The 19,694-nt window shown below is 43.2% G+C and overlaps 1 protein-coding gene across 9 annotated transcripts in view; it reads right to left on the reverse strand.

Annotated features, from left to right (window-relative positions):
* Positions 1-23: 23 nt before the first annotated feature.
* Positions 24-19,694, reverse strand: part of LOC129811394 (adenomatous polyposis coli protein-like) — a 45,261-nt gene continuing 25,590 nt past the window's right edge. For 7 of the 9 annotated variants that reach the window (XM_055862699.1, XM_055862705.1, XM_055862668.1 and 4 more), the window contains 9 exons: positions 15,419-15,499; positions 14,651-14,779; positions 14,262-14,423; positions 10,285-10,501; positions 9,855-9,950; positions 9,381-9,520; positions 8,862-9,056; positions 8,499-8,713; positions 24-7,545 (listed from right to left, as the gene is read on the reverse strand). In XM_055862699.1, the coding sequence (XP_055718674.1) occupies positions 1,101-7,545; positions 8,499-8,713; positions 8,862-9,056; positions 9,381-9,520; positions 9,855-9,950; positions 10,285-10,501; positions 14,262-14,423; positions 14,651-14,779; positions 15,419-15,499 (7,680 nt within the window). In that variant the 3' untranslated portion in view covers positions 24-1,100. The remainder of the gene's footprint in view (positions 7,546-8,498; positions 8,714-8,861; positions 9,057-9,380; positions 9,521-9,854; positions 9,951-10,284; positions 10,502-14,261; positions 14,424-14,650; positions 14,780-15,418; positions 15,500-19,694) is intronic. The other 2 variants (XM_055862730.1, XM_055862714.1) reach the window with 1 other exon arrangement.

A 19,694-nucleotide genomic window follows, 5' to 3' on the forward strand; every position in this document is an offset into this window, starting at 1 on the left:
TGTTCAGTAACACTGGACACCAGTTTTTCACCCCATTTTAACATTATTTATTATGTTGATTTACAATTTGGAATGTGACTTTTTTCCTTTGAATATCCGACCACAAATGTATTGCATGGGGGAGGGAAAAAAAGTATTTCAGACAGTGTAATTTTTGGGTAGAACAAAATAGTACATAATCTCCTCTGATTATGTGCTTTAGCATTACAGTGATTACAGGGGAAACTAAAACTACCTTTAAAAAAAAAAAAAAAAAAAAAAAGATAAACCAACACCAAAACCCTAGTAATATTTGTGTTCATACAGTCCTTCAGAGTCTTAGTTAAAAAGCAACTAACTCACCTGATAACAATTAAACAACAAACAGCAGAGCCATGTATCGGTCTACTCTCATATAATCTATTTTCCAATGAAAATATTTCTCATTAGAAAAAGTTGTCAAGGTTAACTTGCGGTTAATTCCTTTACTTTCAGAGCACACATGAAATAGTGTCAAATTTTACACTACAGCTACCGACATGTCATGTGACCACATAAATGTTCATCTTTACCATCTGGGCAGTTTACATGCAAGGATGGGAAGCTTATAATACATTTGCATTAGTAAAAATTAGAATTACTTTTATTTCTGACCTAAATACAGGCATATAATTGTATTTTTTTTATCGAATGGAGTAGTATTAAAGTCGATCTTCAAGTGTTTTAACATCCCAAATATGCAACTTTAAGTGATTATCTTTGTCAAGTCGGACAAGATTCAGGATCTTGACAGGGGTTTAAATTAAATACATAATTAAAATCTGTACAGTACAAATTCACATACATTATCCTTCAGAGGTCTCCCTCTCTCCCTCTGATAACCAGTGTCCCAGCCACATTCCTACCAGCAAAAAAACAGGGTCCATCAATTAGGCATTAACTACAATAACAGTCTAGTGACTCACTATTTACATGTTTATTTTTTACACCAAAAATTGTGATGAATCTGTTCTTTGCTTTGATTGTGTTTGTTGTAAATAATTATTTACAACAGAGATCACTAGGTATGTTCAAGACATTTCCCCTAGATCATCTGTGTGTGTAGTCTAGCCTCAAGTGACTTAAACTGAGGTTACAATGTAGGACCCACTTTCACCAGCACTTTCTCCTTTAGAGTCTCTCTTTTTTGCACTGTTGGTTACACTGACAGGCGTGGGTATCTGTGAGGGTCGTGGTGGTGTGGCACTGTCAGCACTGCTCTTCCTGGAACTAGGGGTGTAGTTGAAAGGGCTGACCCTGGCAGCCACAGCCCCACTCGGTGAGCTGTGTTTGCTAGAGGTGGAGGAGCTAAAAGGGGTGCGTTCAGCAAGAGACAGTTCATTGGCCTCTGGGATGATGCTTGGGTTACTCTGAGCATTCTTGAGGTCTGGCACTTTCTTATCAATACTCTCACTGCTCCTAAACAAGTTTAAATTAGTCTCTGAACCTAGCCTAAGAGCATTTACACTTTCATTTGTGGACTGTTTGGGATGGGTTTCACTTGTCAAGAGATCAACAGAGGGCATTTTGACTATAACACTGTCAATTACTGGAGGGGTGTTTGCTGTTGGGGATTTTCCAGACCTTGGGTTGTTAATGGGACAGTCCTCAATCCTCACCCACACATCCTCAGTCTTGGACACTACAGGGCTCATTTGGTACCCCATGGCCATGGTGTCCATGGACTCTATGGAGGAAGAATCACGGCCTTCTGACTGAGACATTTCACTATCCTTTATCTTCCTCCATGTTCCTTTTAAAGGGTTTCCATCTTTGCCGTGTGGGGACCTTTGGGCTGGACTCAGTGGTTGTCGTTCATCCTCACTTTTGCCTTTTTCACTTGACTCAGAGGAGGCAGAGAGGATGGAAGAGGAGCTGCCGGTTCTCTTCCAGGTTCCAACCCTTGGGAGAGAGGAGGAGTGTTTGCTGTTCTCCCTCTTCCATGTCCCTTTCCTGTTAAGATTAGGGAGCCTAGAGGGGCTTTCTGAATGGGACCTGGAGATGTCATGCTTCCCTCCTTTTTGAGGCTTCTCATCCAGATTTTCGGAGGAATTTGGAATTGGAGGGGACTTTTTCCAGTTGCTTCCTTGACAGGGCAAAGATAGCGACATATCTGGCAAAGATGGACTCGACACAGGCGTTTGAGACTGGCTGGTAGAGGAGGGGGACAGAGACTCGAACGAAGCAGACTCTTCCAATTTCCTCTTCAGTGTTGGACTAGGGGCCTCTTTGATGAACGTTGACTGGCGAACTAGGGCAGGTTTCTCCGACCGGTCTGACTCACTTCCACTAGACTTTGTGGACGACATCCTGGACAAATCTTGCTTCTTAGAAGGGCCAGCAACTCCACACTGGTTCAGACTCTTTGAGGCAGATTCACTCCTAGGGATTCCGCTAGTGCTTCTCGTCAATCCAGTCTGCTTGGGTGGCGTTTGCTGACCCACCGGTCTCCCAGGGGAGGTGTAGGCCATCCTGCCAGAACCAGAAGACTTAGTTGACAATGTGCTTGGAGAAGCAGTGCGAGGCACTTGGGATAATTTGTTTGAAGGGCCGAGACCATTTCTTCCAGGTGACACAGAGGTGCGACCAGGTGACTGCATGGGTCTGGTGGTCAAGGACTGCTGAGCTGGTCTGGATGGTGTGGAGTCTCTGGATCCAGATCGTGATGAAGCTTTACTTGATCCCGATTGAGATCCAGGCTGATCCCTGGCTGGACTAGGATCAGATTTAGCAGGTGGTTTGATGCTTCTGGGTGAGTTACTGGAATTCTGCCCTTGAGTGGGGGGAGTTTTTGAGACAGAGGCGGGACCACGTGGTGGAGGCTTCTTTTGGACTGGGCTAGTGCTTGGAGAACTGCTTCTAACGCCAGGGACCTGGATCATTGTCCTCCCACGAGAAATCATGGGAACACTAGGGGCAGTCGGCCTCTGCTGTAATGAAGCTGGGGTCTCAGTGCTGGCACGTGGTTTTCCTGTTATGAGACTTTTGTAGACTTTCTTACCCCCTTTAAGAGCTTTTGCTGCCTCCTCTTCCTTTTCTTTTTTTTGGGCTTCTAAAGTGCTCTTTTCACCAGGCTTTAATATCCGTGGGCGTCCTTTGTCGGACGCAGATTTATTATCCTCTGAATTTACGGGCAGGTGAAAAGGGGAGCCAAGGGATATTCCAGATTTGAGGGAGAGGATTGAGTCAGAGTCAGATGAGCCTTGTCTAGAGAGGCTAGCAGCTGCCTGGTGCAAACTGCTGACGATGGAATTGGCACCCTCTTGGATGGCCTTCCAATCAAAAGATTCAGAGTCTGGAGATAAGGCTTGTTCAGAAACTGGACTATGCGTATCAGTGAGATCCAATGTGAGATCAGGCTCCTCCATACTTTTCTCCTCAGTGGCATCTCCTTGGTCATTTACCCCCTTATTTCTGGCTGTCTGTTTCTTCTTTTTTGGCATGGCTGAACTGATGCACTCTTGTAGAAGGTCATCTTCTGAATCAATGCTTAGTGAGCTGAGAGAACTGTTTCTTGAGAAACACACAGGGGTGTCTTCTACATGAAAGGCTTTTGGTGCGTAACCAGAGGCTTGGGGTTTAGAAGTAGCTTCTACCTGAGTTACATCCTCCACTTCTTTTGGCTGGAGGTCTTTGTTGTTGTTCTCTTGGTCAATGTCACTTAACGAGCTGAGAGATGAGTTTCTAGAGAAACACATTGGTGTGTCCTCAATGGAAAACTTCTGCTTCTCATCTGGCACTGGCCCCGCATTTTCTTTGGATGGTTGTGGAAAGACTGCCTGCTTCTGCTGCAGAGGTTTTGTTGGAGCAGTCAGTGGTACATTTGTCCTGTTTGTTCTTGCGGATGGCTCTCCACGGTTTTTCGTTGACACTTTTCTCTGGTCTTTGTCTTTTCTAAGTTGTGCCTTTTCCTTTGAGAGATCAGGTTCATCATCCTCAAAATCCAAGGAACTCAGGGAGTCATTGCGTGAAAAGCAATAGGGTGTACCCTCTATTGGTGTGTAATTCTGTGGCGAGTCAAAAGCAAACCCTGGCCGTGGCCTCTCATCTGCATTTGGTGGCTTATCTGGGAAATTTCTGGAGGCCATGTTTGGCTCAAGCATTTGGGTTTCTTTGTTTTTATCAGGGTATGAAGCAAAGTTGAAAGGGGGCTGGGGCTTTTTAATCATCCTAGCTCTGTACTCACTACTCTGTGGCATTGGTTTAACAGGGGATGTGGGCTTCTTCTTTTCAACCTCCTGTTTGACTAGACTAACAGGAAAAGCTGATGAAGGGTGCTGTGGTTGATCATTCATTTTCTGTACTCTAAAGGGCTTGTGGATTTTACCTTTTGGCATGGCTGAACTGATACACTCTGCTAAGATGTCATCCCCTTCATTTTCTACAGTGGCAGCTTGTGTGAAGGAGGAAGTAACACCTCCATCTTTTTCATCTGTACTTTCCCCTTCTGGAATAGTATCCCTTATTTGACTGGAGGATACTTCTGCACAAGGAGGAGCACAGCTTTCAGCATTGGCCAGCTCATTTGGGGGTGAATCAATGGTGAGGTCGCTGAGAGATGTAGCTGTTGAGAAATTTATAGGGGTTCCCTCTATGCAGTAAATCCTAGGCATGTCCTCTCCATGGGTGAAGCCAACAGTCTTCTGTTGTCCTCGGGTTTGTGAAGGGAGTAACTTGTACACAGGAAGTTGGCTTGGTTTATGGGCAGTAGGTGGTGGTATTCTAGAAGTAGTGTTGGAAGGCGATTGCTTTTTGGGTTTTCTCGATGACTTTGTTGGCATGGCTGAGTTTATGCAAGCCTCCAGTATTTCTATATCGTCATCATCTGAATCATCCAAAATGTCTTTTTCCACCTCACCAGATGAATGCTTCTCTTGGCTTGGGGATTCTGTAGTGTCATCATGCTCATGCTCAGCCTCATTTCCCTGGTCATCTTCGTGAACAGGAGACATGATCTTGAGCTCATTATCTTTCTGAATGTAAGGTTCATCTAAGCTTAAAGCACTGAGGCTGGATGCACAAGAGAATCCATCTGGGGTACTCTCTGTCGCAAAGTGTAGGAGGGTGTCATTATCCGGAAGCACCTGGACTCTCTGGACAGCAGCGTGTACAGCAGCATGCCTTGGAGCCAAATCCGCCCTCGGCGGCGGCGGAGGAGGCACCTTTTTGTGTTTCATTGGTGGTGGATGTTGATGTTGTGGGGGTGGTGGTGGCGTTTTGCTTCGGCTCGGAGGCATGGTCTGACCAGGGCTGTCGGGCAGATCACTTGGGCTGATGATTCCACTGGGCATCCCGCTGCACAATTCACTCTGTATAGAGCTAGCGATGGAGTTGCTCTCAAAGCTGTCCAGGGAGCTTACAGATGTGCATCTGCTGAACATGAGGGGCGTCTCCTGCACATAGTGTTCTGGGGGGCTTTTGGGAGTCTGGGCACCACTTTTGGATGGTGATTTAGCTCCTGATGAAAACTCAACGGCTTTGTGATGTCTGGATCCGTCTCCATGAACTTGACTAGTCCTTGGAGGCTTTATTCGGACATACTGCACAGACGACTGGCCCTCGGTTGTGCCTTGTTCTTGGGCGTGACTGCCAGTGGACTCTTTCTCAGAGATGGGAAGAGTTGGGTAGTTGCTAGCAGCATTCACATTCCTCTTGCAGCCTTCCATTTCGTCCTCATCTGAGGACAAGGATGACAGAGAGCTACCCCTTGAGAAACAGATGGGTGTGTCCTCAACACAGTACGTCTGTAGGGTCTCTTGATTGACGGTAGGAGGTTTGCATGTTGTGTTCTTCTGGCCTGGTCGAGTTGGCCCTGACCTCGTTTGAGCCGAGGATGGATGTAGCTGCATTTGTCTCCCTGCATTCTTTTTGGATGTCACGGATGATGTTGAACCATCTTGGCTTAGATGGTCTTTCACTGAGCTCTGAGTGGAGGATGACTTTGAATGACTAAACATGGATTTTTGGGAGGAGGTGTCAGAGTACTTCAGACTGTAATCAATTGGTTGTTCCGTATGAGGCCCCTTGTTGTATTTCATACTGTAATTGGTCGGCTGGTCATCCTGTTGTTCTTCCTCTGAGTATCGCTCACTGTAATTGGTTGGTTTGTCATCACCGTAATCATCCACAGACTGGCACATAGTCTGGTTGTTCATCTTTTTGTTCATTCCTTGAGTGGGACCAGCATTGCTTTGATCTTGTTGGTGTTGGTTGGTGTTCCTTGATCTGAATCCTTGTTGCATTTCTGTTTGCACAAACCTGGGCTTGTACTTCAATTTCTCCTCCCCCTCACTGTTGCCCTCCGTGTACATGGGGTAGCCTGGGCTTTGAGATCGCACAGACCTCTGATCTGTCTGTTTCATCTCCTCCATGTGCTTAGGCCTCGCCCATCTCTCATTTTGGCTTGGACTTTGCCGACCAGAGTTCAGCTGCTCGTCAGAATACTTTAGGCTGTAGTTGATAGGTGTGTCAACTTCTCCGTCATCATCTTCCATGTGGTTGGCATTGTGGATCTTATGAGCAAGGTCTGCAGGATATTTTCTATAGACACAACACTTCCCCTCATCATCCTCAGAGTATGAGTCCACAGATGGCTTCATCTGTCCTCTTTTGCCATAGCCGTCAGTGCTGTTAACGCTGTTGAGACTGTCGTTGGATGCCTTGTATTCCAACTTGGGCATTGGACATGGTCTGCCCGAATGATCGGGTTTATTATAGGGATATACATTTGAATGACCATGTGCTGCAGTTGTACAGTGAGGGTCTTGATTTGGGGTCTCCGGGGACCGGTCATCCAGGCCAGTCAGTAAGTGAATGCTGTTCACTTCCTCCATCACCATGGCAATCTGAGCAGCTGTTGTGGCGGGCATTTGCATTCTCTTAGAGTCATGATCTGGGTGGAAACCACTGGGTGCACCTCTCTGTCTGTCTCTGTCCTGGCCCCGATCCCTCTCGGCCCTAACACTGTCTATGTTCCCCCTTGGGTTGTCTCTGGGTGACGGGCTCGACAGAACTGGTGTGTTCACATAAGGTGAGCGCACAGGCACACTGTTGGGGCTAAACCCGTCTGATCTAGAGACACCATCGTAATCACTGTAGACATTCTGCTTGTGCCTGCTTTGTTTACCCCTGTGAGACGCCTTGGGGCTTAAATTGTCAATATTGTCGAACGTCTCCGAGAGGTGCTGAGAGTCCAGTTCCTCGATCAGGGCTTTCTGTTTCCTGACGTGAAGAGAGGGCAGGCTAGATCCAGGAGACATGATGTTGGCATCCTTGTATTTGGCGGGCCTGTTGGCCATGAGGTTCCTCAGTGCTGCGGCACTGCCCATAGCGATCATCTTGTGCTTGGAGTGGATGAGGTTCTTCAGCATGCTCACAGCACCCATTTCCCACAAGGCCTCCTGGTCCTTTGCATTGCGGGCCGAGAGGTTCCACAGCGTGCCACACGCGTTGCTCACGATAGTAAGGCTGTGAGACTTCAGGTGCTGCAGGAGTGTCTGAAGACAGCTGTTCTCTCTCAGGATTTGTCTACAGAGAAGAAAAAAAAAAGCAACACACGATCTTATAAGCTTTCAAGTGTAAGAACATTAAACATTATTACAGAGGAGTCAGTATAATAACATCAAATATTTAACAGCACAACACTATAATGAATAGCGATGCACCGATGCCATTTTTGGCCGATAATTTCCTTGCCCCCAAAAAAAACGATACGGATAGCGATACTTAATTTTAGAGGCCTTTTAAGCATTCTAATACAGTTAAATAGTTAACACACACATGGACATAGCGGTCTAAGGCACTGCATCTCAGTTCAAGAAGCGTCACTACAGTCCCTGGTTCGAATCCAGGCTGTATCACATCCGGCCGTGATTGGGAGTCCCATAGGGCGGCGCACAATTAGCCCAGCGGCATCCGGGCCGTCATTTTAAATTAGAATTTGTTCTTAACTGACTTGCCTAGTTAAATAAAGGTCACACAAACAGACAAAAAAAGTTATTTTGTTGGCATTTACGTATGTCCCCATTACCAGTAAAACAATCAAAACCTATTTCTTTGACTAACGTGCTGTTCATTTGTTTCATTCTCAACCAGGATTACTATGGTAAGAATTCCATGAATTCCATTATCTTGGCTTTAATGGATTTCGCCTTTGAGTTGTCTCGCTGAAATGTTCTTACTCTTTCAAATGCCTGCTCGACTTGTTGACTGCTCGATCCACACAGCAGACATTGTGGGCTTGGTCAGGTGTGTTGCACGTGTAGCGCAACATTTTACGTGGCGTCATTACATCCTGTACCTACATTGTATAGGTATGCACGTCAGCTTTGACATCGGTTTTTAACATTGGCGTTAAACTAGACATCGGGCCGATACAGTTGTTGGCATTTTTAACAAACATCGGCTGATTCCGATATATTCACCGATATATCGTGCATCCCTAATAATGAATGATTTTTTTAAAAATCGAATAGACATACCTGTGATCTTCATTTGTAGCGATGAGACTAGACACATTGCGCAAGATGCCTCCTCCACTTTCAATGATGGCGAGGGTGTTGGTTTGGCTTCGGTACATCAAAGTGCTAACCAGGAAGGCCAAAGCACCCTCTACAGCACAGATATCAGCTTTGTTTTCAGTGCAGTGAGCTGACAGGTTCCACAGGGCACTGAGGACACTCTTCAGAGTAGACTCCTGTGAAGAGAGAAGAGGACATATTTATCAGCCAGTGAATACATGTTTAGGCAAATCTTTATCGAATTCCTATTGTACATTTCATTCACATATTTATACATGAGGTGCTCCTTATGTATTTGTATCAAAGTGAGTGGTGATGTCTCACCTTCTGTACCTCCAAGGCACACTCCATCAGAGCCCTGACACTGCCCACCTCACGGAGGGTCTTCTTACTGTTCACATCTGCACGCCAGGACAGGTTCCTCAACACACTGGCAATCACCTGCTGTAGATCCTCACTCTCAGACTTCAGCTGAGCCACCATGGCCCTCATGCATCCCTTCATGGAACATAGAGTGGCCTGAGGATGGAAGATACAGAAAGATGCTTACTATTCATTTGAAGCCATGCTTTATGAACAAGCACAGAGATTGCTTATTCTCGAAGACACTATTGCCTTTACTTTCAAGTGTGTTTACACATATTGGCCGGTTTCCCAGATCCAGCCTACTCCTGGACTACAAAGCGTGCTTAATTGAGATTGAAAGAGCTTTTAAATACAGGAATAAGCTTAATTTGGGTCTAGGAAACCAATCCTAAGGCAGAACATTTGCAAAATATTAGGTCAGAATTCCACACACATCAACTACATCTAAGGTTAAATCATCCAGAACCAGAAGCTAACCTTATTGGCCACATCCCCGAAGGTGAGGTTGGTAAGGGCCATGCCAGCGTATCTCCTCAGAGTGACGCTGTAGTGGTCGCTGGTGAGGCCGTATATTTCACAGTCCACTTGGAGGAGCTCCCCTATAGCCTGCAGCCCCCCTGGGAACCCACAGCACAGCAGGAGAAATGTCAATCAATCATTGAATGAGTCTGCCCCATGAATGTTCTACTATATGATGTCCTATGCAAGACATTGCATAAGAGCCTACATCTTTACAGGGATGAATACATGCATTAACCTAGCTCTTTTCTGTTTTGGTTTCTTGGGTAATGAAACATTTAACCGATCAAATAAAGATTTTGTTTCATCATTTCTCTTTTAAGATAACTGCCTGGAAAGCAGTGGCAAGTGTTGCCAAGTGGACTATCCTGGTTAAATAGCCTAAATAAAAAATTGCATTTGGTCAGAACAACAGTTTGAGTGAATGCTTACCGAGCTCATTCATAGCGTGCCTGTGCTCTTCATCAAAGGACAGCTTCATTAGAACACACACCGCTGGGCAGATCTGATGCTCCACGGGAGAGGGCACTGGGACGAACACAATCCATTCTAATAAAAACAGATTCCCCCTCCAAATATCCATACCCTAACTAAAACAGTTCATCCATCTGAAATAAGTAGGCCTTACTCAAGTTGTCCTGCATTACCCATCCAATTATCAATTTAATACATTAAACAAATCAAGTACAAGTGATCCGAGCAGGAGGTACTGGGGGTTTACCCCTCCAAATACACAATGAAAAACAAAACCAACAATTCATTACAACCGTCGCTTTAGTCCTTACTGGGTTTTTGTCCTACATCACTCATCCAAATAACCATACCCTAACCAAAGCATACAATACATGTGAGCAGGCCTTACTGGGGTTTTTATCCTGGTCCACTCCCCTCTCATGGTTCTCCTGCCACTCCCAGCAGGTCTCGCAGTAAACCCTGATCTGCTCCAGGAGGTGCAGCACTCTGATCTCTCTGCGCCCTCTCTTATCGTCAGGCTGGGAGTGGATAATGTTATGGAGGGCGGCGCTGGCTCTCGCCCGGGCCTCCTTGCTGCCTCGAGAGTTCCCCAGCAGCACTGAGTCCTTGAATTGAATAGAATTTTATCAAATAAAAAAATCTGTTTATCACTTGAAAGTAGTCATAAAAACACTCCTTTCCAAAGTGGTCCTCGACGGAATAAATAACACCTAGCCTAATGATCAAATCAAAGTTTGTCACGTGCGCCGAATACAACAAGTGTAGACCTTACAGTGAAATGCTTACTCACAGGCCCTAACCAACAGTACGATTAAGTAAAAAAAAATAGGTATTAGGTGAACAATAAATAAGAAATAAAAAACAGCCAATGAAATTGCAGGGCACCAAATTCAATCAACAGAAATCTCATAATACAAATTTCTTAAACATACAAGTATTAGACACCATTTTAAAGATAAAATTTAGCAGAACATATCATTATGTTAGGTCAGCAACTAGTCACAGAAAGCATACAGCGATTTTCCAACCAAAGAGAGGGGTCACAAAAAGCAGAAAGAGATCAAATGAATCACTAACCTTTGATATTCTTTATCAGATGACACTCCCAGGACAACATGTTACACAATACATGTATGTTCTGTTCGATCAAGTTCATATTTATATCCAAAAACTGGCTTTGCCTCCAAAACATCGTGTGAATTTGCACAGAGCCACATCAATTTACAGAAATACTCATAATAAACATTGATAAAAGATACAAGTGTTATTCACAGAATTAAAGATATACTTCTCCTTAATGCAACCGCTGTGTCAGATTTCAAAAAAACTTTGCGGAAAAAGCACACCATGCTATAATCTGAGTACGGCGCTCAGAGCCCAAATAAGCCATAAAGATATCCGCCATGTTTTGGAGTCAACAGAAGTCAGAAAAGCATTATAATTATAAATATTCACTTACTTTTGATGATCTTCATCAGAATGCACTCCCAGGAATCCCAGTTCCACAATAAATGTTTGATTTGTTCGATAAAGTTAATCATTTATGTCCAAACACCTTTTTGTTAGCGCGTTCAGCCCAGTATTCCACATTCATGACACACGATCACTAGGAGCAGACGAAAAGTAAAAAAGTTCCGTTACAGTCCGTAGAAAAATGTCAAACGAAGTATAGAATCAATCTTTAGGATGTTTTTAACATAAATCTTCAATAATGTTCCAACCGGAGAATTCCTTTCACTTCAGAAATGCAATGGAACTCAAGCTAACTCTCACATGAACGTGCATGGTCAGCTTGTGGCAATCTGGGAGAGACCTTACTCAATCCCCTCTCATTCGCCCCCATTTCACAGTAGAAGCATCAAACAAGGTTCTAAAGACTGTTGACATCTAGTGGAAGCCTTAGGAAGTGCAATATGACCCCATAAACACTGTGTATTCGATAGGCCAAGAGTTGAAAAACTACAAACCTCAGATTTCCCACTTCCGGGTTGGATTTTTCTCAGGTTTTCGCCTGCCATATGAGTTCTGTTATACTCACAGACATCATTCAAACAGTTTTAGAAACTTCAGAGTGTTTTCTATCCAAATCTACAAATATGCATATATTAGCAACTAGGACTGAGTAGCAGGCAGTTTACTCTGGGCCCGCTTTTCATCCAAACGTGAACATGCTGCCCCCTATCCCAAACAAGTTAATTTATCATCGAATCACAGCCTACTTCGCCAAATGTGGGATGATTTAACAAAAGCGCATTCCTGAAAAAAACACAATCGTTGTACCTAACCATAAACATCAATGCCTTTCTTAAGATCAATACAACAAAGTTTTTTTTTTTTTATACCTGCATATTTAGTTAAAATAAATTCATGTTAGCAGGCAATATTAACTAGGGAAATTATGTCACTTCTCTTGCGTTCATTGCACACAGAGTCAGGGTATATGCAACAGTTTGGGCCGCCTGGCTAGTTGAACTACCTCGCCAGAATTTTACATAATTACAACATAACATTGAAGGTTGTGCAATGTAAACGTAAAATTTAAACTTAGGGTTGCCGCCTGTTCGATAAAATATGGAACGGTTACGTATTTCACTGAAAGAGTAAATGTTTCGTTTTCGAAATTATAGTTTCCGGGATTTGACTATATTAATGACCAACGGCTCGTATTTCTGTGGTTATTATAATTAAGTCTATGATTTGATAGACCAGTCTGACTGTGTGGTGGTAGGCGGCAGCAGGCTCGTAAGCATTCATTCAAACTTTACTGCATTTGCCAGCAGCTCTTAGCAATGCTTGCTTCACAGCGTTGTTTATGACTTCAAGCCTATCAACTCCTGAGATTAGGCTGGCAATACTAAAGTGCCTATTAGAACATCCAATAGTCAAAGGTATATGAAATATAAATGGTATAGAGATAAATAGTCGACGCGTAAATTTCTATAATAACTACAACCTAAAACTTCTTAACTGGGAATATTGAACCACCAGCTTTCATCTGTTCTGAGCAAGGAACTTAAACGTTAGCTTTTTTACATGGCACATATTGCACTTTTCCTTTCTTCTCCAACACTGTTTTTGCATTATTTAAACCAAATTGAGCATGTTTCATTATTTATTTGAGACTAGATTTTATTTAGGTATTCATTTAAAATAAAAAGTGTTCATTGTCCATTCAGTATTGTTGTAATTGTCATTATTACAAACAAAAAATATATATATTTTAAAAATAAATTAAAATATAAATTTGAAAAAAGGGCCGATTAATCGGTATCGGCTTTTTTGGTCCTCCAATAATCGGTATCGGCGTTGAAAAATCATAATTGGTCGACCTCTAGTATGTACGTACAGTCACTGTGGGGACGACGTCCTTGATGCACTTATTGATATATATCCAGTGACTGATGTGGTGTACTCCTCCATGCCATCGGAAGAATCCCAGGAACATGTTCCAGTCTGTGCTAGCAAAACAGTCCTGTAGTTTAGCATCTGCTTCTTTTGACCACTTTTTTAGAGTCCGAGTCACTGTTGCTTCCTGCTTTAATTTTTGCTTGTAAGCAGGAATCAGGAGGATAGAATTGTGGTCAGATTTACCAAATGGAGGGCGAGCTTTGTATGCGTCTCTGTGTGTAGAGTACAGGTGATGTAGAATTTTTTCCCCTCTGGTTGCACATTTAACATGTTGATAGAAATTAGGTAAAACTGATTTAAGTTTCCATGCATTAAAATCCCCGGCCACTAGGAGCGCTGCCTCTGGGTGAGCAATTTCCTGTTTGCTTATTTCCTAATACAGCTGACTGGGTGCAGTCTTAGTGCCAGCATCTGTCTGTGGTGGTAACTAAACAGCCATGAAAAGTATGGATGAAAGCTCTTGGCAAAAACTCTACTTCAGACAAGCAAAATCTAGAGACTTCCTTATATTTCGTGCACAAGCTGTTTACAAATATGCACAGACCCCCTCGTCTTATCGAGGAGTGTGCTGTTCTATCTTGCCCATAGACTCGCCGTCTATGGGTCCTTACGAGGCACCCCGCTCTGTGTCCTCTGTACCTGCGTCTCTTTCTCTTGCCAATGACGGGGATGTTGACCTTGTCGGGTGTTCGAAGTACATCCTGTGCGTCCTGCTTGTTGAAGAAAAAAATCTTTGTCTAATCCGACGTGAGTGATCGCTGCCCAGAAGCTCTTGTTTGCAGTAAGATACGGTGGCAGAAACATTATGTACAAACTAAGTTACAAATACGGCGAAAGTTTATCACTTCAAAGTATTAATTAAAAAACTCCTTTCCAAAGTGGTCCTCGACAAAATAAATAACACCTATACCATTGACAAAGAATAAGACAAAGTTACCAAACAAAAACATTACAAACCTTGTCGTTGCCATGGAGGAGTTGGATGAGTAAGGGAAGACAGCCTGACTGGCGCATGGCGATGCAGCTGTCCTGGGAGCTGGACATGGCCAGCAGAGTGCGAGACATGTCATCTTTATCATGGGTCCCCAGCATGGAGAGAAGGGAGTAGACCATCTCCACCTATAGGGTTAGAGGGCCGACCGTGAGAAAAACTAGTTTGAAGACACGCCCTGATGATACATAGGTCAATTTATAGGTTATTTATATCGAAATGGATCAAATTGTCTCACTTAGGATGCAATCTAATTTATGTGAGCTACCCTCTGTTTTAAAAAGCTATTTCTATAAAATGTTTAAACTAGATAACATTTCACATTTTTGGTTTGGGCATACAGACAGCACTCAACCTGAGTGTTAGTAGAATCTCTGGATACCTTGGTGCCCAAGTGACTGGTCAGTCTGCGGGGCACAGAGTAACTACCCCCACCCAAACTCATTTCAGTGGCAGAGTCCTGATCAAGGCGAGAGTTGGAACCCTAGATGAGAAACATTTATTTTGTTAAACTTTTTAAAAGCTTTTTTTAAATTAAAATGTATTCATATTGCTTGCTCGCAATTTCCTACAGTATAACATCATTGCCTTTCTCATAAAAGCCATTAGTGTGTTACAGTGTGACAGTTTTTTCCATAGAACATTCCCAGCAACCTCATTCATTCTGCTAAGAATCGAGGGAAGTGAGACTACATTACATTTTAAAAGTCATTAAAATATGAATCCAACGGTTTAATCGCAAGCTTCAGGGATAAAACATACTCTGGAGTAAGACACGAATCATTAGCATTAAATGGAAAGTTAAGGCACAAAGCACGGCAAAAAAGGCAGCTCACGACAGCTCAGCCAAACTCTCCTAACCAACATTACCAGTCAGTCCAATGGCGGAAGATATTTTCTGGAGCATTATAGGACCAAAGGAAGAAAATGAATCTGTCAAACGTTAACTAAGAATCTCTGGGGGTGCAAGCACTGTGTTAGTTTAAGATGGACTACATTGCAGTCAAACTATGCAGAATCACAGTCTACAAATCACATTCCAATATGCTACTCATAATGATTTAATAATGATCCCTTCAAACACGCCAATTGTCTTGGATCAGGTATGGAAGGCGAGTCTTACCTGAGAACACCCAGCACTAGGCCCACCACTGTCCCCTGAAGCCTGGCCTCCCTCATCCTGGGCAGCCGGGTCATGCTTGCTCTGCACGAGGGAAAGAAAGAGGGAAAGAAGGGTCAGACCTCCAGAGGAGCGAACCATTCATGTAGCAGGCTAAATGAGAGATGAGGAATGAGTCAACAGAAAGAGACAGGAAGCAGAACCAGTCACCTGAAAGGAAGGGAAGAAGAGGCAGATTCCGTTCAAAAAGAGGAAATAGAAAACAGCAGGCGGAGAGACTGGAAGGAAGGAAAGCGAGAAAGTGCAAGACAGAATGAAGGGGAGTGAGAGAGAGTGGGCGAGGGAGACAGGGAGTGATGGCAATAGAGAGATCGAGAGTAGGCGTGAGAAACTTTTATGATATGTTTTTATTACAGTACTGGGTGGGGTGAATATATTTTATATGACACAAACAAAAAAGGTAAACTAGTAAATAGCCTACAGCAAAGTGTAACTTGTTAACCATTTCTGCTAGTTAGTTTTTGCTACCATGTGGGTTTTAGCTTGCATGAGCCTGCTAACTGAGGAGTGTTAATTCACCTGTTTCCATACGTTTCATTTTAAAACATGTATCTTACAAAGGAGTTGTTTAATCTAACTGCTTAGATTATCTGTACATGGAAATGCATTTGAGATTTTTTTTTAATCTTTACAGGAAAATGCCACATGCACTATCTGACGTGTGGAGGCATTTCACTGCAGCGAATGTAGAAGTTAAAGCTGTGTACATTTGCTAATACTGTGCCAAATCATATGCGATGAATGCAACAAAGATGCAGAATCATCTGGTCAAGTGCTTAAAGTTCCCTCAGCACTCACAACAAGCGACCTCTGACCAAAGTCCCTCTACTTCCATTTGTGGTGAAAGTGATGAATTAGACAAAGCTCATCGTCCTCCTGGAATCAATAGTTTTTTTTGACTCAATGGAGGAACGTAGTCAGAGCAATGCTGATGAATGTCATGCTTGAGCTGTGTATGCAACTGGTTCACCTATGATGCTCACAGAGCAATGTGTATTGGAAGAGATTTCTGAATGTTCTTCGCCCAGCATACACCCCCTCCCACCAGACATGCTTTATCTACTAATTTGCTGGATGCAGAGTTTAAGTGAAGGTCAAGCAAATCATAGAGAAAGCAAACTGTAATGAACAATTAACCATCTCCCCACCCCTCAACCAGTATTCTACAAGAGCACAGACACACTGGTCTCTACATTGCAGATGAGCTGAAGACAGTCATCAATGACCTTGGACCACAGAAGGTATTTGCACTGGTGACAGACAATGCTGCGAACATGAAGGCTGCTTGGTCTAAAGTGGAGTCCTACCCTCACATCACACCCATTGGCTGTGCTGCTCATGCATTGAATATACTCCTCAAGGACATCATGGCACTGAAAACAATGGATACACTCTACAAGAGAACCAAGGAAATGGTTAGCTATGAAAGGTCAAGTTATAGCAGCAATCTACCTCACCAAGCAAAGTGAGAAGAATAAGAGCATCACATTGAAGCTGCCCAGCAACACCCGTTGGGGTGGTGTTCTCATCACGTTCGAGTCTCTTGGACGGGAAAGAGTCTCTCGAAGAAATGGCTATATCAAAGTCTACCGATATGGACAGCCCTATCAAGAGGATCCTCCTGCATGATGTATTTTGGGAAAGAGTGGTACGCAGCCTGAAACCTATAGCAGTAGGCATTGCACGGATTGAGGGAGACAATGCCATCCTGTCTGATGTTCAGACTCTGCTTGCAGATGTAAGAGAAAAAAATCCATACTGCCCTGCCCACTTTACTAATGCTCCAAGCAGAGAACTGCAGTTCTGAAATGCATCAAAAAGACTTCTGCCTGAAGCCCAAACACACCGCAGCGTACATGTAGGACCCCAAGTATGCTGGCAAGTGCATCCTGTCTGTTGTAGAGAGCAAAAAGGCCTATGGTGTCATCATTACCGTGTCTCGCCACCTTGGCCTAGATGAGGGCAAGGTTCTTGGCAGTCTGGCGAAGTACAGTTCCAAGCAAGGGCTTTGAGATGGAGATGCAATATGGCAGTCGTGCCAACATCTCATCAGCCACCTGGTGGAAGGGACTTGGTGGATCTGAGGCTCTTTCCCCCGTTGCCTCCAAATCCCACCAACAGGCTGACCAATACAAGGGTTGAAAAATTGTATTTGGCAAATGTGAGGCTTTTTGAGCCTGACAACGAGCCATCCTCAACAAGGTTGGAAAGTGACAGTGAAGATGAGGTCTCAGAGTCTGATGTTCAAGAGGTGGACATTGAGGAGGTCAAGGGAGAGGACATGGAGGCCTGAGAGGAAGACAACCAAAGCTTTAGTTTCTAGACTATCATTTTACAGATGTATGTTGAAAACATTTTGGGGAGACGCGATGATCATTGGGGATCATTACCTTTCTTTTGTTGTTCAGTGAAATCATCCCATGTGAAGAGTCAACTCATTTAATTAACGTAACTAAATTGTTTTTTGTTATTTCTATTTTTGTTATTTCTATTAGAAGGATTTAATCATTTGCAATTCTGTCTACTTATGATAAGGTAAAATGCTTATATTTCTGTCTCCATATGATATGGTAAATATATCCAATACAAAAAATATCTACATTTAAATGGTATTAATATTCATATATTTCTGTTAATTCCCACAGAAAGTTTCCACCTCCGAATATTCCCCAAAATGTGCAACCCTAATGGCGATAGAGATGGATATAGCATTCAGTCACTAGGCTAGCTAGGGCAGCTGCATGAGCATCAGGCTTCCTCATCCCTGACCTACATAAGCTGTAGCTCAGCCTGCAGGATGACAGTCGAAGAGGGGGGTATTAAATGTGTCCAATGATTTATCCACTCATGTAGGAGGGGGAAAAGTATGCGAGCCAGCACACATGCAGGGCATGAGACTAGTAGTGTACACACAATTACCAACAGACAAAAACACACGAGCACGCATACTGTATGGGCCACCAAACAAACACATCTCACATGATGCAGGCATGAGTGCACTGGCTTGAATACAGTATTCATGCACACTGACGCATGAACACACACACCAAGGCCTTATGGCTTCTCAGCTGTGCATCCAACAGGAGCAGAAGGTAGGTCACTGGTTGACTGACTGCACACATGCTCAGTCATCAGGTCAGCTAATGTGTCTAGTGCTGCAGTCGAACAGGTCCCCCTTCATTCAATTAAAATTGGATGGAAAATAAAACGAGTATATAGATTGTGTGCAGGTCTGTCTCACACCGTCTCTTTTCTTTGTGCCAGACTGTGTTCAAATGCCTTCTGTACATGCATGTATGCATGTATGTATGCACAGTGCCATGCAAAAGTATTAATCCCCCTTGACATTTGCCTAATTTGTTGCATTACAACCTGTAATTTAAATTTATTTTTTATTTGGATTTCATGTAAATGGACAAAATAGTCCAAATTGGTGAAGTGAAATGAAAAAAAATTACTTGTTAAAAAATATATATATATATTTAAAACAGAAAAGTGGTGTGTGCATATGAATTCACCCACTTTGCTATGAAGCCCCTAAATAAGATCTGGGGCAACCAATTACCTTCATAAGTCACCCCCCACATAATATATTTGAATTTGGCGCTCTGCATTTTTACTGGCTTTTGGCCAAATGGGACAGTAGCGTCCCACATATCCCAGAGAAGTTAACGAGAGAATCACGGACATGATGTCAGCTGGTCCTTTTGTGACAGGGCTGAAATGCAGTGGATATGTTTTTTGGGGGATTCAGTTCATTTGCATGGCAAAGAGGGAATTTGCAATTAATTGCAATACATCTGATCACTCTTTCTAACATTCTGGAGTATATGCAAATTGCCACCATACAAACTGAGGCAGCAGACTGTGAAAATTTATATTTGTGTCATTCTCAAAACTTTTGGCCACGACTGTATGTATGCGTTTACTGCTCTAGGGATATAATTAGTTTTGATTATATTATTTACTATTATGTATTGATATATTTTTTGCCCTCTTTATGCGATGCGCACTGCAGAGAACACCGGAAGAATTATCACTAAATTATCAGTGAACTATTGTAATGTGTGTCAATTAATCCCATAAGGGATGGGTTGCCAACTGGCGATTGCACACGAAAATAAAATGTCATTCGTCATTCATTCAATAGCTCTCTTTTTAATATTTAAAACAAGGAGAGAGCACAGGAGAACGCCTATGGTTGATTTCACCCCCCAGA

Source organism: Salvelinus fontinalis, chromosome 2 (genome assembly GCF_029448725.1).
Source record: "Salvelinus fontinalis isolate EN_2023a chromosome 2, ASM2944872v1, whole genome shotgun sequence".
NCBI lineage: Eukaryota > Metazoa > Chordata > Actinopteri > Salmoniformes > Salmonidae > Salvelinus > Salvelinus fontinalis.